At 51.5% G+C, this 23,826-nt stretch overlaps 13 protein-coding genes across 13 annotated transcripts; 5 read left to right on the top strand and 8 right to left on the bottom strand.

Moving 5' to 3' along the window:
- Positions 1 to 258: 258 nt before the first annotated feature.
- On the bottom strand, positions 259 to 2,252 carry M437DRAFT_77949 (amino acid transporter; the record flags this gene model as incomplete). The annotated part of the gene is made up of 7 exons (XM_041026911.1): positions 259 to 643; positions 699 to 903; positions 1,018 to 1,177; positions 1,227 to 1,413; positions 1,466 to 1,681; positions 1,738 to 1,933; positions 1,976 to 2,252. 7 exons carry the CDS (start codon positions 2,250 to 2,252, stop codon positions 259 to 261), a joined length of 1,626 nt encoding a protein of 541 aa, XP_040876883.1.
- A 411-nt stretch (positions 2,253 to 2,663) lies between these two features.
- On the top strand, positions 2,664 to 4,561 carry M437DRAFT_68827 (cytochrome P450; the record flags this gene model as incomplete). The annotated part of the gene is made up of 4 exons (XM_041025182.1): positions 2,664 to 3,131; positions 3,178 to 3,725; positions 3,779 to 4,347; positions 4,398 to 4,561. The coding sequence occupies 4 exons, from the start codon at positions 2,664 to 2,666 to the stop codon at positions 4,559 to 4,561; spliced, it is 1,749 nt and encodes a 582-aa protein (XP_040876884.1).
- A 1,287-nt stretch (positions 4,562 to 5,848) lies between these two features.
- On the top strand, positions 5,849 to 7,834 carry M437DRAFT_56120 (uncharacterized protein; the record flags this gene model as incomplete). Its single annotated transcript, XM_041022993.1, has 2 exons — positions 5,849 to 6,042; positions 6,124 to 7,834. 2 exons carry the CDS (start codon positions 5,849 to 5,851, stop codon positions 7,832 to 7,834), a joined length of 1,905 nt encoding a protein of 634 aa, XP_040876885.1.
- Positions 7,835 to 8,075: 241 nt separating this feature from the next.
- On the bottom strand, positions 8,076 to 9,185 carry M437DRAFT_55909 (WD40 repeat-like protein; the record flags this gene model as incomplete). Its single annotated transcript, XM_041022963.1, has 3 exons — positions 8,076 to 8,265; positions 8,321 to 8,787; positions 8,868 to 9,185. Coding segments are annotated over 3 exons (975 nt in total), but the record flags the coding sequence as incomplete, so codon positions are not given.
- A 531-nt stretch (positions 9,186 to 9,716) lies between these two features.
- Positions 9,717 to 9,965, bottom strand: M437DRAFT_9435 (uncharacterized protein; the record flags this gene model as incomplete). Its single annotated transcript, XM_041029086.1, has 1 exon — positions 9,717 to 9,965. A coding segment is annotated over one exon (249 nt), but the record flags the coding sequence as incomplete, so codon positions are not given.
- A 500-nt stretch (positions 9,966 to 10,465) lies between these two features.
- On the top strand, positions 10,466 to 11,610 carry M437DRAFT_55789 (cdc 10 like protein; the record flags this gene model as incomplete). Its single annotated transcript, XM_041022930.1, has 3 exons — positions 10,466 to 11,164; positions 11,219 to 11,484; positions 11,538 to 11,610. The coding sequence occupies 3 exons, from the start codon at positions 10,466 to 10,468 to the stop codon at positions 11,608 to 11,610; spliced, it is 1,038 nt and encodes a 345-aa protein (XP_040876888.1).
- Positions 11,611 to 11,902: 292 nt separating this feature from the next.
- M437DRAFT_77955 (uncharacterized protein) lies at positions 11,903 to 13,316 on the top strand (the record flags this gene model as incomplete). Its single annotated transcript, XM_041026912.1, has 3 exons — positions 11,903 to 12,871; positions 12,941 to 13,042; positions 13,098 to 13,316. The coding sequence occupies 3 exons, from the start codon at positions 11,903 to 11,905 to the stop codon at positions 13,314 to 13,316; spliced, it is 1,290 nt and encodes a 429-aa protein (XP_040876889.1).
- A 137-nt stretch (positions 13,317 to 13,453) lies between these two features.
- M437DRAFT_55872 (N-acetyltransferase complex ARD1 subunit) lies at positions 13,454 to 14,270 on the bottom strand (the record flags this gene model as incomplete). The annotated part of the gene is made up of 3 exons (XM_041022954.1): positions 13,454 to 13,818; positions 13,888 to 14,056; positions 14,130 to 14,270. 3 exons carry the CDS (start codon positions 14,268 to 14,270, stop codon positions 13,454 to 13,456), a joined length of 675 nt encoding a protein of 224 aa, XP_040876890.1.
- A 501-nt stretch (positions 14,271 to 14,771) lies between these two features.
- On the bottom strand, positions 14,772 to 15,431 carry M437DRAFT_56074 (uncharacterized protein; the record flags this gene model as incomplete). Its single annotated transcript, XM_041022982.1, has 3 exons — positions 14,772 to 15,059; positions 15,115 to 15,312; positions 15,363 to 15,431. Coding segments are annotated over 3 exons (555 nt in total), but the record flags the coding sequence as incomplete, so codon positions are not given.
- An 824-nt stretch (positions 15,432 to 16,255) lies between these two features.
- On the bottom strand, positions 16,256 to 17,704 carry M437DRAFT_56208 (Metallo-dependent phosphatase; the record flags this gene model as incomplete). Its single annotated transcript, XM_041023006.1, has 3 exons — positions 16,256 to 16,513; positions 16,574 to 17,112; positions 17,179 to 17,704. 3 exons carry the CDS (start codon positions 17,702 to 17,704, stop codon positions 16,256 to 16,258), a joined length of 1,323 nt encoding a protein of 440 aa, XP_040876892.1.
- Positions 17,705 to 18,152: 448 nt separating this feature from the next.
- M437DRAFT_9420 (uncharacterized protein) lies at positions 18,153 to 19,505 on the top strand (the record flags this gene model as incomplete). The annotated part of the gene is made up of 2 exons (XM_041029084.1): positions 18,153 to 18,761; positions 18,951 to 19,505. Coding segments are annotated over 2 exons (1,164 nt in total), but the record flags the coding sequence as incomplete, so codon positions are not given.
- Positions 19,506 to 20,440: 935 nt separating this feature from the next.
- M437DRAFT_87406 (uncharacterized protein) lies at positions 20,441 to 22,173 on the bottom strand (the record flags this gene model as incomplete). Its single annotated transcript, XM_041028632.1, has 5 exons — positions 20,441 to 20,723; positions 20,776 to 20,846; positions 20,905 to 21,069; positions 21,864 to 21,893; positions 21,943 to 22,173. The coding sequence occupies 5 exons, from the start codon at positions 22,171 to 22,173 to the stop codon at positions 20,441 to 20,443; spliced, it is 780 nt and encodes a 259-aa protein (XP_040876894.1).
- Positions 22,174 to 22,922: 749 nt separating this feature from the next.
- Positions 22,923 to 23,659, bottom strand: M437DRAFT_56129 (uncharacterized protein; the record flags this gene model as incomplete). The annotated part of the gene is made up of 2 exons (XM_041022994.1): positions 22,923 to 23,555; positions 23,612 to 23,659. 2 exons carry the CDS (start codon positions 23,657 to 23,659, stop codon positions 22,923 to 22,925), a joined length of 681 nt encoding a protein of 226 aa, XP_040876895.1.
- Positions 23,660 to 23,826: the final 167 nt, after the last annotated feature.

Raw genomic sequence — 23,826 nt, forward strand, 5'->3', positions numbered from 1 at the left:
ACCGAGGATGGTACAACTAGATATTGCTATCGCATGGCACGGTTTACAGGACAGGTATATTGTAAGCGCAAGCTGTAGGGAGAATTTCTGCTCGTCGATGGAAGAATCATTCAGACACCTTATGATTGAAAGTTGATGGGAAGACGTGTTTTCGATATAGTGTACAAGAAAATAGAAGATAAGGTGATCTATCAGATGATCCTAGAGATACCAGAGCGTTACGTTCTCCGATCTCAAATGACCAGGGTCTAATTTCTTTCAACAGCTCTGTGCACCGCCTTCACCTCTGGCCATTTTGGCGCCAGCGAGCAGAACACTAATGCCCATGACAACACAACCAAAAGCTATGCAGACATATGCAGCGTAAGTCTCCCACGTTTTGCGTTGCGTGAGTTTGACATAACACAGTGGAGGCAAGATGTAAGCAAGAGCGCAAGCACTGGTGGCGCCAACGAGCTCAAACACAATACCAAGGTCGCAGGTCAGTAGACTCAGTCCCATAGCTGAGATGACCAGTGCAGTCGTGAGGATGAGATGGCGATTGGGGTCAAAGGCCTCGTGGGAGAAGTAGTAGAGGTTCATGACTTCTCTGCAGACAAAGGCTTCCAAGGGCAGTGTCGTGAGCATGTTGAGGCCGAAGCATCTAGAGATAACACGTCAGTCATGCTGGTGCATAGAGATTGAGATCGAAGACATACAATCTGGCAATGTTGACGAGAACATTGTCTGTAGGGAAGTTGTTGAGGACGTTGCCTTGGGTTAAACTTCCAAAATTCAGATAGCCAGAAAGGGCCATGGCGAGACAAGCAAGCATCGAGATACTGGTTGAGTAGTGAGTGACCTTTGCGAAGCGGTCCATGGTTGGCTTCTGTAATGATCCATAGATGAGTAGACTGTTATGATCTGGTGGTTGAGGTCAGTAGGCATAGAACAACCAAAGCAGGCACGAACATACGGCAGACGAAGGCTAGTATGGATTAGTTATACGGTCATTACACATGAATGATGGATACATACCGAAGGATATGACACCGATAGCCTGAAAAACGCCGGTATTGATAATCAAGGAGCCTTTGATGGGGCCCTTCATCTCGGCAGGAACTCTTGGCCCTTGGGTGATGACGGTGATGACAATGATGAGCATGCTGAAGAGAGCCAGCGAACTAGCTTTTGCGAGCTAGAAAGCTATCAGTAAGAGTCGAAGAGGACGAACACGCCCAACCTACCTTTGAAATATCTCTATATAACGAGAAAGGGTAGGAGATGCCCATGATGAAGACGACTATGACGAATCTCCTGTCGGTAAGAAGCCATAGAAAATGACTGTCTTCCAACGAGGGAAATAGAGCCGACATGACATGAGGGATGGTATCTCCGACAATGATACAAAAGGCAATCATTCCACCGAAAGCACTGTACATGTCAGCAATCTTGACATGGCAAGTCGGGTTCAGGGATAAATTACAAGGCCCATTGCGCAATGGAAATGGCAACGAGGCCGGACTTTCCGAAGCAATGCTCGACTGTCGCCTGGAAGGAGTTGGTGCCGCTGAGCTTTGAATTTGTGACGATCAGACGGATGGTCCAATCCACAGTGATGGTCAATACGATGAGGAGGATGACACCTGTAAGCAGACCGGCTTGGCGAAGAGCGTATGGTTGACCAATGATACCGGCACCACTGCAGAGGCAGGTCAGATTGCAAATGAAATGGCCAAGCGGAGATTCAAGGCTCACATGATACTATTAGCCATGTTCATAAAGGCGCTAGACATGGAACTCTTGGGTCGCGCAGTCTCCAGAAGTTCATTGGGATTGAAGTCGGACTCGGCCAGGGTAACAGCAGGAGCCTCGATGCCTGTCAGGAGGGGAGCGCGTTGACCGGCATTGTGTCTCCTTTCGCTCCAGTTGTCTGCAGTCAGATAGTCCTCCTCTTCGATCAAATCTTGGTCGTTCTGATGGACATTGTCGAGACTGGCGCGGATCGAGTCTTCAATGTCAAAGTGGACACGGTTTGTTGTTCGAGGAGTGCCGGCAGGGCGTGGCTGGGCGAATGAAGACTGCCTTCTAGGTGGAAAGGCAGGTGGATGGGGCGATTGCGACTTGGTCGCAGGATGGACTACAATGTCGCTGTCGGGTGAGGCGGAGCGTGGAGATTGGTTGTAGGATAGCAGCCGACTATGTTCATATTCATCGTCGTCTTGAGCGACGTGGCCGGAACCTGTTGCTGTGTTCGGGTGCTCGCTAGCCATGACATTGCGCTTTGGTCTGATCTTGTCTCAATCCTCCATCGTGCCTTCCTCTAGTTGTCCTGGGAGTGACGCGTATGTTTTGTTGTCCTGATGCAAGCTCGCCCTTACCCTCCTGCTTCCCCCGGGACAACCCCACCCGAGCGTCACAACCACCTACCCCGAATCTCTTATCCATGCATCTTCCATTCCTCCCACTCCTTCCGACTCTTGTCATCCTGCCGGATTAACATCTTTCCTGCTCTGATTAATTCGCAATGCAATGGCGATCATCTCACGTCAGACCTTTGTCCAGAATAGGCACGAGGAATAGCTGTTTGACCTGTGAGCTCGACTACAAATGCGTCTGCCTGTCCATCAAGGACAACATGTCCATTAGCTTCTGTCTACTGTTTTGTATTTCGTATGAAGATTATGCCGCTCCTTGTCCTTTCTCCAACCCTGCTAGCGCTAAGTCTTCTCTCCTTGACCCTTCTCTATCTCGTCTATCGTGCAGTCTTTCCCCGTCCCATCCCAGGTATACCATACAATAAAGACGCTGCAAGATCCATTCTGGGTGACCTGCCCGAATTCTTGAAATATGTCAAAAAGAACAACGGCCAAGCCGTGAACTGGTGGCATATGCAAGTCGAAAAGCATGATTCTCCCATCGTCCAGCTATTCTTGAACCCTTTTGGTGGACCAACCGTCATCGTGGCAGACTTTCGTGAGGCTCAGGACGTCCTCCTTCGCAGGTCTAAAGAGTTTGATCGGAGCAAAGGCTTTGACAATGTCTTCAGCGGTGTCCTCCCGTACCATCATATCGGTCAGAAGACAACCAACAAAGTCAAGGCTCAGAAACGCTTGTTGGCTGACACCATGTCGGCGTCCTTTCTCAACGAGGTAAGTCTTGTCAATCTTAGCATATAGTTTGATCTATTGACGGTAGATGCATCAGGTCGCTGCCCCTCGTGTTCATGAATCAACCCTGGATCTCGTACGCTTGTGGAGTCTGAAAGCAGATCTTGCCAAAAACCATCCTTTCGAAGCTCATGAAGATATAGCACACACTACGCTTGACGCCATTTGGGTTGTCGTCTTGGGTTCTTCAGCCGATACTGTCGCGACCCAGGCGAACATGTTAGAGGCTTTGTCAGATATGCAACTTCCAACAGGCAGAGACGTACCAGTTGTCTTCCCTCAAGCTCCTCATCCACCGGCGTTCGATGCTGTCTTGACCTTGGCAGAGTCAGTGACTCCCTTGATATCATCTCCGTCTCCCAAAATTCACCACTGGTTCTTGCGGCAAAGCAGTTCTTACAAGGACGCTAAGCGGTACAAAGACCAGGAGATAGAGACTATGATGAAGGCAGCAATTGATAAATTCTCTGAAGATCGGGTCGATGCTCTGGAGAAGCAGGGTAAAGACCGATCGGCCATAGATCATATGATTCGACGCGAGCTTCTGGCATCCAGGAAAGAAGGCAGAAGTCCTCAGTAAGTTCTTGCAAGGATTACACGAGCCACAACACTGACCCATCCTGACCTAGATATGACACGCCCGCAGCAAAAGATGAGCTCTTTGGCTTTCTCATAGCCGGCCACGAAACAACTGCTACAACGACCGCTTGGGCGGTCAAACTGCTGAGTGATAACAAGAAAGCACAATCTAAGCTACGTGAAGTATTGCGCTCAACCTACACTGATGCCGCTAGTGAGCAGAGGCAACCTACCGCTGGAGAAATCGCCACCTTGCATCATCCTTATATTGATGCCACTCTGGAAGAAATACTGCGCTGCGGTGGTACAATAGCCGTGATGAGTCGATGTGCAATGGTCGACACAGATGTGTTTGGCATTCGCATCCCTAGAGGAACTGATCTCAATTTTTTGACGCACGCTGGCTATGTCGCACCACCAGTCGGTGTTGTAGAGGAGCATACGCGCAGTCCCAGTAGCCAAGCAGCCAAAGACAAAACCGGTATCTGGGAAGTGTCTGACATAAACGTCTTTAAGCCAGAGCGCTGGCTAAGACCGACCGACAAGAAAGGTGAAGTCGAGTTTCAGAAGAACGCTGGCCCAAGTCTGCAATTCGGTGCAGGAATTCGCGGTTGTTTTGGTATGTTGCACTGCTCCATAAAGAAGATAAAGCCTCTGACCATCCTGCAGGACGCCGGCTAGCATACATCGAGCTCCGTATGCTTATTGTCTTGATCATATGGAACTTCGAACTCCTTCCAGTACCCGAGAAGCTCGGTACTTATCTTGCGAGTGACAAAATCACTCATCAGCCCCAGAAATGTTATCTTTGCTTGAAGAAAGCCGGCTGGTGATCGCGGGCAAGCCCTGATAGCCAAGTATACAGAATGTGTCTGCAACTACTCCTGAGCTAGAATCGATCGTGATGAGCCTGCCACATGTGAGCACACATGACACTAGTGATCAAAGGCTGACTCTGCCCCTGCATTAGACAGCGTGATGTGCGTTCCGCTCGACAGTCCTCAGCGCGATAGAGCAAAGCTGTGGAGAAGACCTCCCCGGGTGATGAGATTGAACCATTTGCTAAAAGGGAAACCGGATCTACGCTAGTGGCTCGGGTAAGCAAGCTTATCTCCGCGTGTAGATTGTTAGCGGTTATTTCAGGTTCTTTCGAGAACTGCTTACTGCAGGTCTGATCTTGCGCATCAAACATTTGGCTTGTGACTCAAACAATCGAGACTGTAGAAAGAGATTCGAAGCACTTTTCAATGAGAGCACAGTGCTAGAACGTGATGCCGGGAGCTGTGGGTGATGAATCTGTCCTGCATATGATGCCGCTTGACGTATCAGATCTTCCCCGACATCGAGGAACGCTAGCGCAGTTTGGCATACTGCTAATATCGCATCTAAACATAAGGGGTTTCGTATCGTCGCAACAGAATGTTATGGCGATGTTGGTTAGAGATCATTTTTCCGACGTGAGAGAGAGAAAGCATAGATAGCGAGCCCGAAGAGCCGCGTTGTGTTGCTGATTGGTGATTGTTGTTCCGGAAGGATGGGTGTAGATCGATGTTTTAAACTTGCCAATAAAAAGAAAAGCAAGGGATGCGGGCGTCAGTTTGTATCGGACATGTTGTTGTCCGTCGCTCACGTTCGACTCTCCTTTCTTTCTCAACTCCCTTGCAACGCTCTTTCTCCGACACATTTTTCTCGAATCGTCCGGTCATCTTGCGAGAGGACACGTTATCGCAGGACACGTTATCACAGAGCAAGAGCATAGAAGCGACTAGCTCTTTCCCGAAACCTTCTTGGTCCCAGCAATCGCGACTTCCGACCCCAGGATTTGTAAACCCTTGGCTGTGCAGCAGCCTAAGTTGCGTAACATCACGCCTTCCCACCTCTTTACTTTTGCTTCTCCACTCAACTTCTTTCTCGTCATTCTCTTGTATACCACCTTTTCACCTTTGCGACTTTCGCGCAAACTCCTGAATTAGTTTGCGACGGTTGTCTTTGCGGACTTAGCTGTTGCGCATCGCCTCCGTTTTCCGTATCCTCTTCGGCGCAAACCGATTCTCGAACGCGACGTTCGCCTTGCTGCAGATGAATCACTGAGTTCGGATTTTTGAACGTTCTCTGAGGTCATGCAAAGCATTTTTCGCCTGCCATGGTGTACGGACCCTTCAGGCGACGAGAAGCCCGAAAAGGCCATGCTCCCCAAAATGCGCCAACCTCCTGTGGTCGACATGGCTCTGTTCAGCAAACTCAAGCGCAAACGAGCCAATAGCCCATCCTTCGACTCTCTTCCTGCCTTTGACCATCCTAAACGCCTCAAGCTGTCAGACGCTGATCGTGACTCATCTCTGCCTGGAAAATGGCAGCCTGATTCTTTGATCGATGTCAAGATGTCTGAGCCTAGATCGCACGACTCTGCTAACCATACTCATCAAAATTCGACGGCGAATGTTCCACTGCTTACTCCGGATGTGTCATTTGCCGCTTCATGCTCTACGAAGACTGCAACACCTTCTGCCGATCCAAAGCAACTTCTAGAGACCAACGATAAGCCGGAAATCATGGATGGAATGAAGCTTCAAGACGTTCTTGAACATCAGTTCAACCTCGAAATCCTACTTAAGCATCGCGAACTTCGACTCATCGAGCAAGAACTTGCCAAATGCCAGGTTGCGCTCGAGCAATTACGAAGATGTGAGGTCATCCCGTACCCTGGAGCTTCTGGCCTCTCCGAATCTCTTTCTTCTGGTACTGGACCTGCATTGAAGCCTCAGCCTGGATTCACGCAACCGCAAGCTCCGTCACCATGGGGCGTTACGGATGGTCCTTACACGAGGCATTATGCAAGATGGCTTCTCAACGACCCAACCTTTGACTCGTTACCGTTCAGTCAAGTCATGCCTAACTTGGACAACTACGCGATGCAGCCTGAAGGTCGATCCACACGCAACAGTGGTGCTGGTATTGGCAAGGCTGGCAGATCTCGCCCTACGCGTGATTCGTTCGGCAATCTTAACCAAGCATTGCCCAACTACCCTTCGCAGCCTCGCGGTAAACAAGGTCCCTTGGTCATAAGAAGACTAGCCGACAATCTGTTTGTCAAATTGATTTGCAACAACTGTCAACGAGGCGATTTTTCTAGTGTCCAAGGCTTCTTGAACCACTGCCGTATAGCTCACAAGGTCGATTACAAGAGCCACGAAGCTGCGGCCTTGGATTGTGGAAAGCCATTGGAGGAGGATGAGACCCATCTGATCCCTCAAGGTGCTCCTGCATCGACACCTGGCGCCTCAAAACCACAGCAGGCTGCTAAGCCCGTCGCATCGCAGCCTATCCCTGCACCACTAGCTGGTTTTGTTCACCCGCTAAACGCGCAAGTCTTGCCACGCTACACGTGGAAGAGACAGGCAGATGAAGCAAGAGCGTCAATGTCTCATCCGCACAAGCATCGCGCAGTTGCAAGCAACACAGCTAAATCTGCTGCCGCAGCTTCTTTCCATGCAACCCCTTTAGTAGGATCGTCGTTCGCGCCATATCTCTCTGCTCGTTTCGCCAAGCAAGGCCTTGGTGGAAATCTGCAACACGCTACTACCCAAGCTCGCGAGAAGATTGATCTCGGCCCGGACCCTATCGAGGATGAGCAGTCGACATCAGCAGACAGCGAGACACCCAAGTCTCATGGTGCATCAGCCATCAACCTCAGCAGACCTAGAGACAAGCTGGCACACGAAGGATCGCAGGGTCACAAGGGATGGCATGCGCCCGTCTCGCGCCCTCGTCCTGCACCAATCATGGCTCGCCACGTTTCCGCAGAAATGATGTATTCACCACCCACTCTGTCGCCGCATGCAGTGGACAGCAATCCAGGACTTGTGTCCGATCATGAGGATGACGATGCACCTTCCGACTTGGACGATGTCCATTCAGAACGCCACGAGTCCCCTGACGCAGTGAGCAGGCTCGGTGCTCTCAGGAACCGAACATGTGGAGATGAGATGGATGTAGATCTCGAGATTGACGTGAACGACGAGGCAGATGGACACAGTGTGTTGATTCGACCTCGAAATTTGGGTCTGCAGATGCGCTCAAGTGGCAGTCCCAGCAGGGCCAAGTGAAGGTATGACAAGAGAAAGTGAGACAACTCTACATGTTTTAGAAGGACCGAAGGAGAAAATGTTGCAAGCTTATCACTGTACTTTTATCGATGAAGATGGAGGACTTTCGTTTCGTCAGTGTTCTTATTAGACATGAAATTGGAAAAAGCTTTTATTATCAGTCCTTCTTTCTATTGCTCGCACACGCATTACATTTGAGCAATATAGCTATGCCGAAATATGGACCGACGATATTGCATGATCAACCGCCGCTAGCTTCACGGTAGAAGCTGATGCTTCTGTTTGCACCAGCTGTGACAAAGGTCTCGTTTCTTGTCATGGACGTCTTGGGGAGCCACTTTACAGCCCAGAGTGTCTTGTCTGACTCGGTCTGAGTAGCGACACACTCGCGGCGCTCAACACTCCATACCTTTGCCTTGCCGTCATAAGCACTGCGAAACTATTAGTACCATACTTCGAATAGAGACAAAAGATTATATGACATACCCGCTCAGGAGATTTTCACCCGAAGTGCTCCAGTCCAGACTCATGACCCAACTCTGCGAGCCAGTGAGGTTGGCCACCTGCTCGCCATTCTTGACATCATACAAAGCAATAATCTTCGCATCACCGCCAGCAGCAAGGAACTTGCTCGCAGGCGAGAAAGCAACCGTCCTCACAGGCTTGACCAGCCCTTGCAGCGAATGCGCCAATCTACCAGTAGTGTTGTTGAATAGATACACAGCTCCATTTGCATGTCCAGAAGCAGTGAACTCGCCATCGGCAGACAGCGCAACACTCATGCCGAAACTGCCTTTTGTCTCGTACTCGCGGAGTTTTGTGGCGCCTTCGGAGGACAGGGTGTTGAGATCCCAGACATTGGTGCGGCCATCAAAGGTTGTAGCGGCGAGGAATTGGCCGTCTTCGCTCAGGGCGACTGCCCAGATCTCGCCCGCGTTTTTTGCTTGTGCTGTCTTTGAGTTGTCTGTTTGGTTGATCAGTGATCTGTCTGGGTGTTGGGTGGGAAACCAAGACAGTGGGTGGCCGCACCTACTATTGAGCCCTTGAGTGCCCATTGCGAAGACTCGTCGTCGATGGACCAGACCTTCAGCTCACCACCAAAGCCAGCTGATGCGGCAGTCTTGCCATTGGCGCTGACGGCGATGTGGTGGGCACCGAGTTTGTGCGCATCTTGCAGGGTTTGGACTAGAGGATAAGGGTTGTTCTCGTCGTTGGTGGGAGCAGTCGAGTAAACGTGTAGTGAAGATGAACCAGAAGCGGTAATGAGTTGGCTAGAAGTGGTTGCGACGCTGTAGATGTCGGCGGGCGAGGCGTCCGGGATGGTATGCGTTTGGAGATATTGTTTCGACTGGAAGCGTGCGTTAGAAGCTTGTGTCAATAACAGTCTATGAATTGACTTGCCATGGTGTCGAAGGTGCTGGGTTTGGTGGTTGTCGAGTCGGCGAGAAATGTTTGGAGCTGATCGATGAGGTCACTCTGTTGGCTTTCACGGACAAATTCACATGAAAGAGGAATATCTCAAGATGGTAATAATACAGTCAATTCGTGCCGCACGCGATACTTTCGCCGCGTCGTCTTCTTTCCCTTTGCCCAAGTAGAAACACCTGCAAATGCCCATGTCCTTTTTACAACGCCGTGTCCACAACTATACAGGTATACACTCATCTCAACCCTCCCTCATCTGTCCTTGTTCCTGTTTGCTGTTGACAAGGCCAGTCAACAGTCGGCCTTGGACTCGTAGACTCTGCTTTTGTCACTTGTAGCCTCTCTTGTCCATTCTTTGCTTCTTATCCTCTTTCTCCCACTCAGTCAACTCGGTCTTCTTGGGACTGAAGTCGTTGCTGAACCACTTCTTGATGCCTAGTATCTGTTAGCAAGACACTCCAGGCAGCAGTCCAGAGAGCATCGACATACTCATGACGCAGTGAGGACACAGGTAATGTGCGCGCTTGACTCTTCCACAGCCAGAGCACTTGTTGAGCGAAGTGACATCCTTGAGACCCTTGCCAGCCATCTGTCGGTGGCGCTTCTTCATGTGTGACGTCTTCTTCTTGGGCACAGCCTTGAGGATTGATTCCCAGATATCCGAGACGAGGCCAGGAATAGGAATGACAATCGAAGGCAGTAGAGGGGCGGGCCATGTTCGTGCGCCGATGGGCAGGAAGCTCCTTGAAGGACCAGCAGGACGGAGAGATGCAGAAGCGACGGCGAGGAAAGATTGGAGGAAGCCCATCGAGGGCGCGGCGCGGAGCGACATTGTGGGTGATATGGACAGGGCGAACAGACTGTTGATTGCTGCTCAAGTCTATCGCATCGACAACTTCTAAGAATTCACGGATGGAGCAAGAGGCGTGCTGAGACCAACGACGATACGTGCCTAAAACTACGCCTGCACAAGAGACTCGGGAAGCTCATCCGAGGGCTCAGCGGTGCTGGGGGCCGTGCATGGCAGCTTCCCCTTTCGCTACCACAGACAGACCCTGTGCCCCAGACGGGCCTTGGTGTATACCACAACGACTTGCTGTTCTCTTCTGTCACTCCCGTCTTGCAATCTTTGTCGCCATCGTCGAATCGGCCCTCTTTACCTCGCTCTAACTTTCTTGTTCCGACACTCGCTCCAGCACATCCACAATGGCCACCGCCGCTGCATCCTCGCAGCAGACAGCCTCCATCTTCCCCAAAAGCCACGTCGGTTTCGACAGCATCACCCAACAGATCGAGAAGAAGCTCCTCAAGCGCGGCTTCCAGTTCAATGTCATCTGTGTTGGTCAGACTGGTCTGGGCAAGTCGACCCTCATCAACACCATCTTCGCCTCGCACCTGATCGACTCCAAGGGTCGTTTCACCCCCGACGAGCAGGCCCGCTCCACCACAGAAATCCACCCCGTCACCCACGTCATTGAGGAGAACGGTGTTCGTCTGCGCTTGAACATTGTCGACACTCCCGGATATGGCGACTTGGTCAACAACGACAGATGCTGGGACCCCATCGTCAAGTACATCAAGGACCAACACTCCGCCTACTTGCGCAAGGAGCTCACCGCTCAGCGCGATCGCTACATCCAAGATACCCGCATCCACTGCTGTCTCTACTTCATCCAGCCCACAGGTCACGCTCTCAAGCCCATCGACATAGTCGTCCTGAAGAAGTTGAGCGAGATTGTCAACGTCGTCCCCGTCATTGCAAAGGCCGATGCCTTGACTCTCGAGGAGCGCCAGGCTTTCAAGGACAGGATCAGAGACGAGTTTGCTTTCCACAACATCCGCCTCTACCCCTACGAGAACGAAGAGTACGACCACGAGGAGACCGCCGTCAATCAGCAGATCAAGGTAGTACTCGCCAGTCACAAAGAGAAAGACGCTCATATCTGACACACTGACCAGAACCTCATTCCCTTCGCCGTCATCGGTAGCGACAAGACTATTAACATCAACGGTCGCGCCGTCCGTGGCAGACAGAACAAGTGGGGCATCATCAACGTCGAAGATGAGAACCACTGCGAGTTTATCTACCTCCGCAACTTCCTCACCCAGACCCACTTGCAAGACTTGATCGAGACCACCAGCCAGATCCACTACGAATCCTTCAGAGCCAAGCAGCTGCTTGCCCTCAAGGAGAGCAGCGCCGCTGTTCCTCATGGTGGTAGCAGGTGAGCCTTTGCCTAGTCTTGTTCTCGAGTACTAGTACTAATACGCGATGCAGACCCATCAGCCCCAGCGCCGACCGCGAGCTCAGCCGCAACAGCAACAGAATGACCATGAACGGATACAACTAGACGAGCGTCTATGCGACAGAACAAGGTGTTTGACAGAGGGATTTGTGGGCCGGCCATTATCCAGGTCTCTCGGGAAGCGCTTGATTGAGATACCATCTTCTGTTTTTGTTTTAGCATCTCTTTTCTCTCTATCTCTTCCTCAAAAGCAATCCCCCGGCTGTCTTCTACTATGGGGGCTAGTGATACTGTAATCGTACGGACTTTAAATTATGCTCTTCATGTGTGCAGAACACTTCGAATCTGATGCCAAGACGTTGAAGTCTAGAACAACTTCGACCTCAAGCTTTCTTCAATGTCAACATTCAACTATCAAATTATCTCAGGGTACATGCTTTTACGTCGGTGTTGGACGCACCGCATTTCTATTGCGCCCGTCGGTCTACGTGCTCGCTGCTACAGTTCTGCTCGGCATCATGGTATAACTCTCGAGAAACCGGTCCAATCTTACATATCCCGGAGTTCGGACCCTTTTATCAATCTCTCGATCGAGCACTATCTGCTCCAGAAATCACATCCAGAATCTTCGATACTATTTCTCTATGTCAACCGGCCCAGCGTTATCATCGGAAGAAATCAAAACCCATGGCTGGAAGTAAACCTCGGGCTTCTCAATGCCGCAAAAACGAGTCCCGATTCGCCATCTAGGATCGAAAACGAACCTCCGGGCTTGGGAGATGTGGACCTAGTTCGCAGACGTAGCGGTGGTGGGACCGTATTCCACGACGGCGGAAACGTAAATTGGACGGTGATATCTCCAGCCGCCACTTTTACCCGCGACAAACATGCGGAAATGGTGACACGGGCTCTACGTTCTTGCGGTGTTGGGAGGTCTCGCGTTAACGAGCGGCATGATATTGTTCTAGACCAGGGAACTTCTGATTTCACTGGTGCTTGGGGACCTGACGACGATACCCATTCTACACCATGGCAGAGCTCTACCATTCGCCCTCTCAAAGTGTCAGGGTCGGCGTATAAACTTACTAGAGCGAGGGCATTGCATCATGGGACTGCATTGCTGAACAGTCCGAACTTGCACGTCATTCCTTCTTATCTGCGTAGTCCGGCCAAGCAGTATATCAAGGGCAGAAGTGTGGATAGTGTCAGCTCGCCTGTGGGCAACATTTTGCTGAATAATGACGAGTTTATCCAGAATGTGCAGAGGGAGTACAAGGAGTTGTATTCAGGTGCTGCAAAAGCGGTGGAGTTGGGAGATGAGTGTCTTGAGATTGAGGAGGTCAGGAAGGGACATGCTGAATTGAGCGTAAGTTATCCTTGTCATCCGTGTCAGAGTTTAAGAGAGGATTATGGTGCTAACGAATGTGTGCGACAGAGTCTCGAGTGGACATATATGCAAACACCACAATTCACCTTCTCTGATCTGCCTCTGAAGCCAGAGCAGAAGGAAGGAGAGATCGATTATTCAGATGCCAAGGTATGTCGCTGCACTAATACTACGTAAACATTCAAGCAGACACTGACATCAGAAGTTCCGTCTGGATGTGCGTTATGGAGCCGTTACTGGATGTCAACTCAAGTTGAAAGACAGCACTACTCAACAAAGCGAGCGTCTCGCCCAACTGTTGGAGAAGAAGCATGTCCATGAGATTACAGACTGGGGAGCCTTGTTCAAGGAAGCTGCCTCAGAGTCAGCTGAAGCAATGGACATGGCGAAGTGGGTACAGAGTATGCTTAGCATACCTCACTAGGCTCTTCCAGCGTTGAGGTCTCCATTCGATGACAGAATGATTGTGAGACAATTGAGAATGGAGGATTAGATCCCTGTCCAAAATGAAGAGGGAATATACTTTTAAGTATTCTTTTCAGACGTGCTTTTTATATCATATCATGCAGATTCGTTCTTCTCCACCAGCTCCCCAACACCAAGCCCACGGCCAACCTTGACCTTCTTCAACAACTCTTGCTCCTCCTTGTTCTTCCCCAATGAACCGACTGCATCGCCTTCGTCGGCGTCACCACTGGTCTCCTCTGGCTTGAAATCTTCGTCGTCCCAGTCACCGGGTTTGGGCTTCAGGTGGTCGAGGTTCATCTTCATGCCATAGGCGTCTTCGCCGTCGGCGTAGTACTTGGCTTCCGTGCCGTCGACCTTGAAGCCCAGGGTATCGCGGTAGAGGGCGAGAGCAGCCTTGTTGGAAACACGGACGTGTAATGAGACGTACTTGGCGCCGTAGGTTTCTGCCATTGCTCGTTCTGTATGCAAGAAAGGTGATCGTCAGTATGTGATTCGTAGCAAGACAAAGACACAGAAAAACATACGACTTTGTCTCATCAGCTTCTCTGCAAGCCCTAGTCTTCTATGCGTGCGCATGACACTGAGCGAGGTAATGTGACCATGCTGAATTCCATCGCTGGGCTCCTCCTCCATCTTTGCGAGAACGTAGCCGACAATCTTGGGTGGGTCGTAGGGTGTCTTTTGCGGGCGCGATACCTGGAAAGAAGAGAAAGATGAAGTATGAGCAAGGAGGTATCTCGAAGGGTAATCAATCGGAAAGGCGACACACATCGACGGCGACATAGCTGAGTTGCGGCCAGCTCATGGCATGGTACATGTAGTATTTGCAAAAGTAGTTTTCGGGGAGGTTGGTGATGTTGGTTTGTTGGACATGAGGAATGTCGTCTGATCGAAGTACGCGAATATCCATGGTTGCGATATGTGGTGGGCTGTTTGACGAGTTTCAATGTTTCAATTCGTAGATTCGCGATTCGGAGACGACGAGGTCGGCGGCGTCACACCTTCCACATGCTCGTGCCAAGGCTTTTGGTGGGGGTGTGTTGATCGCAGAGGAAGGCGCGACTTCACACTCTCCTTCTCGAGTACTTTTCATCATAGACCATTGGCGAAGAAAGAAGCCATGGACTTGCAGAGTGATAAGCCATGCCCTGATTCTGTCTTGTGAAACCTTGAAGGACTCAGGTCCCATCATCACCACTCTTTTTGAACTTCTGAACGATTTATCGATGCACTACACGGCTAGACGGAAGATTCATGACGATATACAAGGGCATTGAGTACAGGTTGTATTTGTGCGCTCTTTAGAGGAGTGTATACGGCAGGCAAAACTTTCCCCAGCACATCACAACCCTTGATGCCAAAGAATGGCTATGCCATCCATACGCTTGTCTGCTCCTCTTTCATGCTCCTTCTATACCACAGACTCATCCTCAGCCTCCTCACCAGCACTGTCTGCAGCACCTTCTTGGGTGATGGCAGCAGGCTGATGTTTTGTCTTGATGTGTACAGCCAAATGCTGTTTTCTGATGTAGGTCTTGTCACAATACGGACACTTTTCATCGCGCATGTTTTGGACATGCTTGTACATATGCCGGATGTACTCCCCACGAAGGTCTGCCGTGAAAGTGCAGCCGATCCAGCGACAACGGCTGATGAGATTGTGGGTGTGCTTGCTGCCGATGTGATCCTTGAGATGCTCCTGTATTGGGAATCAGAAGGTGAAGCTCAACCGACAAGAGGAGATGGGTACTTACAAAAAGATCTCCAGGTGTCAAGAAGGGGTTTGAACAGCCAGACCATTGGCAGACTTCGCTGTTCTCAAGCTGGAGCTTCAGCACAGCATCCTTGATCTCAGTATTGTTCAATCCATTGTAGAGAGCACTCTTGACAGCCGTTTTGGCTTCGTTGGCGTCTTGAATACCAGTCATTGCGGCAACACGTTCAAAGTCGACCTACAGAGCGTTCAGCAAAACGCAGTTTACCATCAGTTGTTGGCACATACCTCGTCATAACCTTCATACACAGACATGATCATGTGTTTCTCATAATGAAAGACAATGTCCTCGCAGATCTCCAAGTATGCTTTCTCGATTGCTGGAGCGTCTCCTGGTTCGTAACCATGTTGAACAGCAAAGTCGACAAAGTTTGTCTAAACATACACGTTAGTATCCCTGCTCATAAGAGAGATCTATGGAGGGAGATCGAATTTACTGTATCGTACGCGTTAAGCAGGCCAGGCACCAAAGACAGAAGCTGCCAGATCTTCGTGTCGTCAGCCATCGTCTCGCGCGGCTTCTGGTTGTGAGTAAAGAAGTCCGGCTCTGGGTTGACGTTCCGTCTCTTGATATGAAACAAGAATCCGAGTTCACGGGGCGACGACATCATCGTACGCGCCAGGCTTTCCTTGCTCTGTCGTTGGATTGGTTCTCGTGCGTTCGACTACAGCAAACCATTCCGTCCCTAGTTATGAACTGAGAGAACACCGATGTGTATAGTACAGCCGTGGTCTTAAGATCTGCTTCTGCACCACTTGAGACTCCATGTGTTTGCAGAACTTGGCCGTTTCTCATTTTACTGTACTCGAACAAAGGAAGAAAAACGACGGAAGCAAAGGTATATCGTACATAGGCAGAAAGATGGCCCCTTGTCTGGATGCAAAAGAACTGTATCGACCCACCTTCCTCCCAAAATGCTGGCATCATTTCGACTTGATCATTAACGTGCATAGTGGAACCCACTAACCTCAAAACGCCATCATGGAACAAAGCTGCCTTGTTGGATCCATGTTGCCTATCCCAAACTCCACTTTCATTTCGTAATGCGCCCAAAGAAATCAAAAGCATAAAACGAGTCAAGCAAATTTGCCATACAAAGCCGAGACGGATGACTGGACGATTACAAAAAGTATTCTCCAGTCCTTCCTCTGCCTGCGGGAACGGCGCGTCTGTGATCCGGCACAGCGGAGAAGATGGTAAAGTCTGGTTCTAGATCCTCGCCAAGAGTCATGATACTGGCAACGTTACCACAGCGGTAGCAGTAGTTTGGTGCTGACCAGACAGTCACTACATCTTGGTTCTTGAAGTGGTACTTGTACCCTTCGTTGACCAGTTGATGAGCGCGGGCGATAAGTTGCAAACCGTTGACGTGGTTGAACTGGAGCAATTGTCAGTCAGAATATGGCACCAGGGGCAACAAAACAAAGAATCGACGTACCTCTGTGGCGACCTTATCACCAAAGAGCCAACCAGCGCCTCTGGGACTCACAGCCCATGTATCAACTTCCTCAGGATCACTCCATACTAGATCGCAGAAAGCACCCTCGTGGGGAATCTCCTGGGCTCTGGCAACGACACGAATCTGGTCCAAGGTGCGAATCTCGGGACTCAAGCCACCGTGCACACAGAGCACTTTGCCATCGACAATCGCAGCAAGAGCAAGGAAATCAAAGACCTGACAGCAAGACTTCCAGACCGAGGCATTTCCATATTTGGTCTGGCACTCTTCGTAGAAACCGTAGACCTGAGTGATCTGTCTAGATTCGTGGTTTCCGCGCACAAGGGTGATGCGGTCCGGGAATTTTGCTTTCAGACACATGAGCAAGGTAAAGGTCTCGAGGGAGAAATATCCACGATCAACAAAATCGCCGAGGAAGATGAAGTTTTGCTTTCCGTTGTTGTTGCTGCTGGATCCAGGTTGCTTTTTCCTAGAGGCTTCTGGGCTGCCGCCAATTCCGCTATCACTATCGTCTTCGTCTTCCTGGTCTGACTCGTCGATATCGCCACCTCCAGCAGGGCCCCTGTGGTCGGAACCACTGCTACGGCTCCTCACGCGACCTCTGAGTTCGCTTCCTTCTTGGCCATCATCCCCTTCCGGATCGTCACCGGTATCGTCTGAGGCATTAGAGGCAGATGAAGTGTATGCACTATCGCGTTGGAAGCGACGCTTCATCTTGCGCTTGACGCGGGGGTCATTGATTGTGGAGGGTGGTTCGATATCGGCAGCGGAGAAGCCTTTTGGCAGAGGAGATTTGGCAAGCTCAGGCTTCGGAGCTTCTGATTGAGGTTCGTTTGGGTTGTTGTCACAAGGCATGCCACCGGCGACAGCGAAGAGCTCGAGCAGGTCGTAGAATTGGCCGTGGATGTCACCACAGACAGTGACAGGAGTGTTGACTGGTTGAATGTTGGACTCCTCCATCAGGCACTCCTTAACAATCTCACACAGGCGCTTCATGTCGGCCTCGGGCAGGTACTTGCACTGCTTTGCCTGCTCTAGCCATTCGTCGGGGCCGGCGCCGGGAGACAGGCGGGCAGGACCCGGTTGAGGGACTTGGCTTTCTCTGGCCATGTTCTGTCGTAAGTCCCACGGCAAAGCGAGGGAGTCGTCGAGAGTGGTTTAGGGGGTGTGGGGGAACAAAAAATGCGGTGGTTGCATGGTGGTCGGCGGCGTCAGAGAGAGTGGGTAGGAGCGAGCGAGGGCGGATGGACCGTGCGTGGCTTCCCGCGGCGGGCAGCGAGCATAGAGAGTCTCTCCACACAGGCACATGATGATACTGGCACTGGCTGTTGGTTGCTCTTGCCCTTCTTATCCTGCGTCCGACTGTTCCTCATGACCACGCCCACCTCTACCTTCCCTGCTCCTAATGCCGCCTAAGCCCATGGTCCTGCTGGCCAAAAAGGGCGCCAATCATGCTGACTCGTCTGGTCACTCTCAGTCACAACATTCTGGCAAGCAGAACCACCAGTCCAAGAACGCTGCTCGTCTGAAACTCGTCCTGCGCCGCCTGCCTCCCGCCCTGACCAAGGATGAGTTTCTCACTACCCTCGGCGAAGACTGGAAAGTCCCTGGCCCCAAGATCGACTACCTGGATTATCGTTGCGGAAAGATAAAGGCTCCTGGAAAGTTGTCACTGCAGTCGCGCGCATACATTCACTTGACCAACGAGCAACACATCAAGCCCTTCGAAGCCCACTTCTTGCAACTCACCTTCCATGATGCCAAAGGCTCCCACAGGGATCCTCAGCTCAAGCAACTTCTGCCCTCTCTTGCCTTCGCTCCCAATCAGCGCATCCCTACCAACAAGCAACGCCAGGACGGCCGCCAAGGCACAATCGATCAAGACCCCGAATTCATTGCCTTTCTGGAACGTGAGACCCAGCCCGTCGCCAAACCTCTCTCTCTCGACCAGGCTCTTGCCCAAGAGAAGCCCAAGGACAAGGTTTCGTCCACCCCTCTGTTGGATGACTTGCGCGAGAAGAAGCAGAACAAGGCTAGGGCCAACCAGAAACACAAGGAGGAGAAAAATGCAGACAAGTCTTCGGGTAGAGGCCGCGACAACAAGTCTGACGCCAAACAGCCCGTGAAGCTCCTCGCAAAGGACAAGAAGAATCAATCTGCTCAGCCTGTCGCACCTGCTGCGCCGGCCGCTGCTACTCCTGCTTCTGGCCGTAAACGCGATCGTGCCGCTCCTAACAACAGCATCAAGTCCATGCTGCAAAGAGATCTTGGTCTGAACCCTCCTACCAAACGTGGCGGAAAGGATGCGTCACCAGCAAACACCTCGAAGACAACGTCTCCTGCTCCAGCTACTGAGCCCACTGCTAACTCTCCTGCTCCTGCTGCTTCATCCAAACCAGCCAAATCCAGATCCGGCCGCAACAAGGAGAAGGCAGCCGCTCAGAGCGCTGCACAGGAGAACTCGAAGCCCGCTGCTCCTGCTCCAACTGGTATTCTCAAGAAGCCCGCTCAACAGCCTGCACCCAAGGCTCCCAAGGCCGCCAAAGGAAACAATGGCGCTACTCCGGCACCTGCTTCAGCGCCAGCTTCTGCTAACAGACAGCCCAAGGCTTCAGCGAATGCAGCTAGCAGCACCACAAAGGCTTACCTCAAGCACGCAAATGCTTCTCAAGGTGTGACTGAACCCCTGCTCCTTGCTGCTCTGTCTGCGTTCGGCCCCGTCATCAAGGTCGAAATTGACAAGCGCAAGGGTACCGCTCTGGCTGAGTTCAAGGACAACGAGGGATTGAAGGCTGCCATGGCTAAGAAGAGTGTTCCCGTTGCCCAGGGCGCTGTCGAAGTGCTCGAGTTCAGGGACAAGCAATCTCAAGGCGGCCGCAACGCCCCAGCTAACAACAACCCCAGAGGTGGTAATGGTAATGCTTCCAACCGAGGCAGAGGAGGACGCGCAAGAGGCGGTGCCGCCGCTGGCAACACCGCTGCTGCTACCAACGGCAATGGCCAAGCAGTTGCTTCGAGTGGCAACAAGGCGGATGCTACATGAGTGCTGCCGACGCTATGCGCGACGCTTTAAGCGTGCGCTTTCTCAACCAGACAAGCAGATCCATATCAGCCTTACTAGCAAGCATGTTTGCAACGGCGGCGTGTACCAAGAATGACTCCAAGCAAGTGGTCCTTAGCATCATACTCGCTCGGAGTCTCATCACCCTTCCGACACAAATCCAGGACGCCTGGCCGTGAGTTCCAAGTAAGGCTACATGTCCTGGATTGCAGTTTCCGGTTTACACATTGCTCGACGGAGGTAGGAGCAGAGGACGGGAAGCATCTACTCAGTTCTTTCAAGACCAGCCTTTGGGCCTTTCTTACTCCAGTTGGCTCTCGCGGGCAGGTCTTCGAACTCAGCTTCTGATGCTTGATGTCGATTGTTGATTTCTCAACAATGGCTTACTAGAAACAACCTACTTAGCAAACTGTGTATCGCAGACACACAAATCCATGATCCTCAGTACTCTATTTTCCAGTGCTCGTCTTGCACCAAAGACCCCCTCTCATGTGCGCATCGCAAACGAGGTCACATCTGTACAAATCTGGAGTTTTCAAAATGTTTTTTGTGATTTTTCAATTCTGAGAAAAGCGACCATCGCTCAAAGACCATTCATCCGTCCCTGGCACCGTCCCATGCACCCCTGCAGCCTTCAGAAGCCGGTTTCCCTGCGTTCTGATACGAGCATGTTCCACCCTCCGAGATACAATCTGTTCTCCACTCGAGAGGTTTTTGTTTCAAGAGAATCGAAGAGAAAAGAAGAGAAAAGTGATGTTAGGAAGTAAAATATCGTGAAGCTCCTTTTACATGATCTCGTCCTCCATGGTGGCGTCACCAGTGGCAGGGGCAGCAGCAGGTGCAGCGGCACCGTTGGTGTTGGCGGCAGGTGCGGCGGCGTTGGGGTCGAAGTACTCGCTCATCTCGGCATCAAGCTCCTCGACAGTCTTGGGCTTGGGACGGCCAGCACGGCCCTTGCGACCAGCACGACCAGAGGCCTTGGTCGCACCAGCGGCACCAGCAGTGGCGGGCTTGGGTGCAGCAGCAGCTGACTTGGGCTTGTTGTTCTCCTTCTTTGCCTTTGGTGCCCTGAGAAACAATTAGACGAGTCAACGAACTATTACCGACTTTTCAAACTTACTGGATACGATCACCAAGGGACTTGGGTGCAGCAGGAGCAGGGGCATACTTGGCACCGAGGATAACTTCAATCTGGACGTTTGTGTCAGTATGTGTCCAGCTTCCGAACCATGGTACAGGTTAATCTCACCTTCATGGGCTTTCCGTCAACCTTGACGGAGTCGAGTTTCTTGGCGGCCTCCGCTGCGCTCTGTGCCTGGGAGAAGATGATAGTGGCGACACCGACACTACGGCCGTTCTTGTTGTAGTTGAGGAGGACCTTCTTGACGGGTCCGACAGCCTGTGAGAAATATTCCTGGAGGCGAGGTGTTAGTCCACATCTGGAGGGAGTTTCGAATCGCAATGGTAATCCAGCAGACAGAGCAAAGCCGGCCATAAACAGTCCATGTTTCAAGTTTGGTATTGAGCACCAATGAGCGAGCAGCAGAGGTTAGCATCCAACGCCCACAGTCATTGACCACTCATTAATCCACTGAAATCCGGTGAAGGCTCAAGAAAAATTCCTGGATAGCCTTCATGTTCTTCGAATAGCTCCATCATGCCAGTGCAGAGCCATGAACCCACATGGTCTATAGCGATCAAACCAGGCGCGCAGTATCACTCCACCAAAGCTCATAGAAAGTCCTCGGTCGGGAGCATATACCAGATAGAGTTGCGGCTCTCGAGTCCATAGCTCAAAGTCTTGCTGATTCTGCTGCTGTGCTCATTGATGCTCGCAAGGTTGCCTAGACCTTTGGCGTGGGTCAAACCACATACGCCTTGTGGTCTTGGGACATACGGCAAAGCCTTCTGACCTTCAACGCTTGCACCTATCCGGATGAATCTGCTTGCCAAGCAGTACATTGCCGAGTATAGATTTCTTGCAAAGCGCGCGTGCTGCTCCTGTTCCGTCTTCGCACTGCATCAAGCCTTTCAAGGAGAGCAAGCTAGGAAGGAGTGCATCGGGTCTGGCAGTACTCGAAAGAGTAGATAGGTAGGTGCTCTCGCCATCTCCAAGGGAAGAAAAGGAAGGCGCAATGTAGGTACGATCGAAAGAAAGAGTCGCGCAAAAGTGGGCCATATCCGAGCGGCCATGTTCGGTCAACGTACCTTAATCTGCTGCTCCGTAACATCGGAAGGCTGATTATATTAGCAATTGCGCGTTAATGGACAAGGTTAGTCAACATACCAGGTTGCTGACAATGATCTTGCTTTCTCCAGTAGCGGGAAGAGCGGCACCGACGATGGCGGCAGCGGCGGCGGCAGCCTTGGGTTGACGACCAGCGGGCTTAACAGCGGCGGCGTTCTTGGTGACACCACCGGTAGACACTCTAGGCTTGGCTCCACGGCGGTTGCGACGAGCGTCGTTGCGGCGAGAGCCGGCGATCTCCTCGAGGGATTGGTCAAGCTTGGAAGACATTGTGTGTGTTTGTTTGCGGAGAGATGTGTGAGTTATGGATGTTCGAGGGCGAAAAGTTGGCTACCGTATTAACACAGGAAGCCTGATGATGGTTGGATCAAGATGACGCGGAGTTTGTGGCTGGCAAAGCGCAGATGCGATGTCTCTCGATGGGGTTGAAGTGCAAGACGCGTGAAGGTGAGCAGGCTGACGGTAGCGTGAGGCTTGTCGCAAGGTTGGCGCGTGAGTTATGATAGAGCGCGAAGTGGCAGAAGACAACGCAAAGCAGAAGAAGAGTTGCGGCGAAGATGGAGAAGAAAGACGATGAAAGTGTCACTCCGAAGTGTTGGCTTTGATGGGAGTGAAAGGGGGAAGAGGGCGAGGGGAGAGGTGAGTGTTGGAGGAAGCTGCGAAGCGCTACAGGCAGATGGTCTGTGCTTTGCCTACCCTAATCCGGTGGCCTGCAAGCAACATCGCCTGATCAATTATTATGACTGTCTCTCAATGGATGTTATTGCAAGCAGATTTCGATCTTGATTTTCTTGTCTGGATCCTTGTCTCGATCAGGTGAACGCTTAGGATATCTTCCAGTCTCACATCGTCCTCACTTTTCATTGGCCAGAGCATAAGAGTAAACACATCGTCCATCAACTCAGGTATCATAGTATTGTAATAGCAGGTTCGTTGGGTGAATACGCATAGTCGCGCGAGAATGTCAAGCCAGTCCATTGTATCCGTCGCGCCAAACGCCTTGCCGTCGTCTTCCATATCTAACTCTTCAGTGCTTCGAGGCGCCCTCTCATTTGAGCAAGCAGCTCTTCCTGATCTTCTTCCTCTTCGGGTTCTGCTGCTGAAACAGGTGGGAGATCCATAGGTTGTGCGTCTGCGGGCAACTTGTCCTTGAGTACTTCGCTGAGGACCTTGTCCACCTCGCTCTCTGCCTCTTCGTCCTCATCTTCCAAGAGCTCATTGTCAGGCAGACTGTCGCCCACCATCTCTTCAATTATACCAGCCTTCATTAACTCTTGACTGAGCTCTCGCATTGTGCCTGTCAATTCAGGCAAGCGCACCAGCGTATTGACGTCCTTCATGATTCCTACACTCGCTTGAATGCTTCCCTGGATCTTGCGCATTTGAAAGGCCTCGTTGATCTGCATGCCCACGCTCTGTAGCTGCGCCTGACTGGTAATTAATCTTGCCGTCTGCTTGCGCGCCCTGATGAGCTCGCGCGCAAAGGTACGAGTTTCCTGGGCGGCGAATTTCGCTTGCGATGGATTACGTTGGGCGCGTCTGGCGGCTTGGGTGATGAAGGTTTTGGTCTTGGCTTCGAGTTGCTTCAACTTCATGATCTCGCGATCAAGCTGGCGTGACTGTTGGCGCATCAGAGTGTTACATTTTCTTTTCTGTTGTCGTTAGACAGACTGCGACCGTATGTGGACATCCACGGATATTGTCTAACCTGCTCCTCGGGAGTGGGGCCCCAGAGGAAGCTCTTCACCGACTGCATGCTTGCGGATGATACAGGTTGTGGCACTTGCTCATAGCACGTAGGGTGCTATCGAGTGCTTGTCGAACAAGGCCTGACACGCGAGTGAAGATGGTGCAAGTGAGTGTGGGATAGCGACTACCTATCTCGGTGCCTTGGCTACTATCGCTATCGACTCGGCCTTGGCA

Source organism: Aureobasidium melanogenum, assembly GCF_000721775.1.
Source record: "Aureobasidium melanogenum CBS 110374 unplaced genomic scaffold scaffold_23, whole genome shotgun sequence".
Taxonomy (NCBI): domain Eukaryota; kingdom Fungi; phylum Ascomycota; class Dothideomycetes; order Dothideales; family Saccotheciaceae; genus Aureobasidium; species Aureobasidium melanogenum.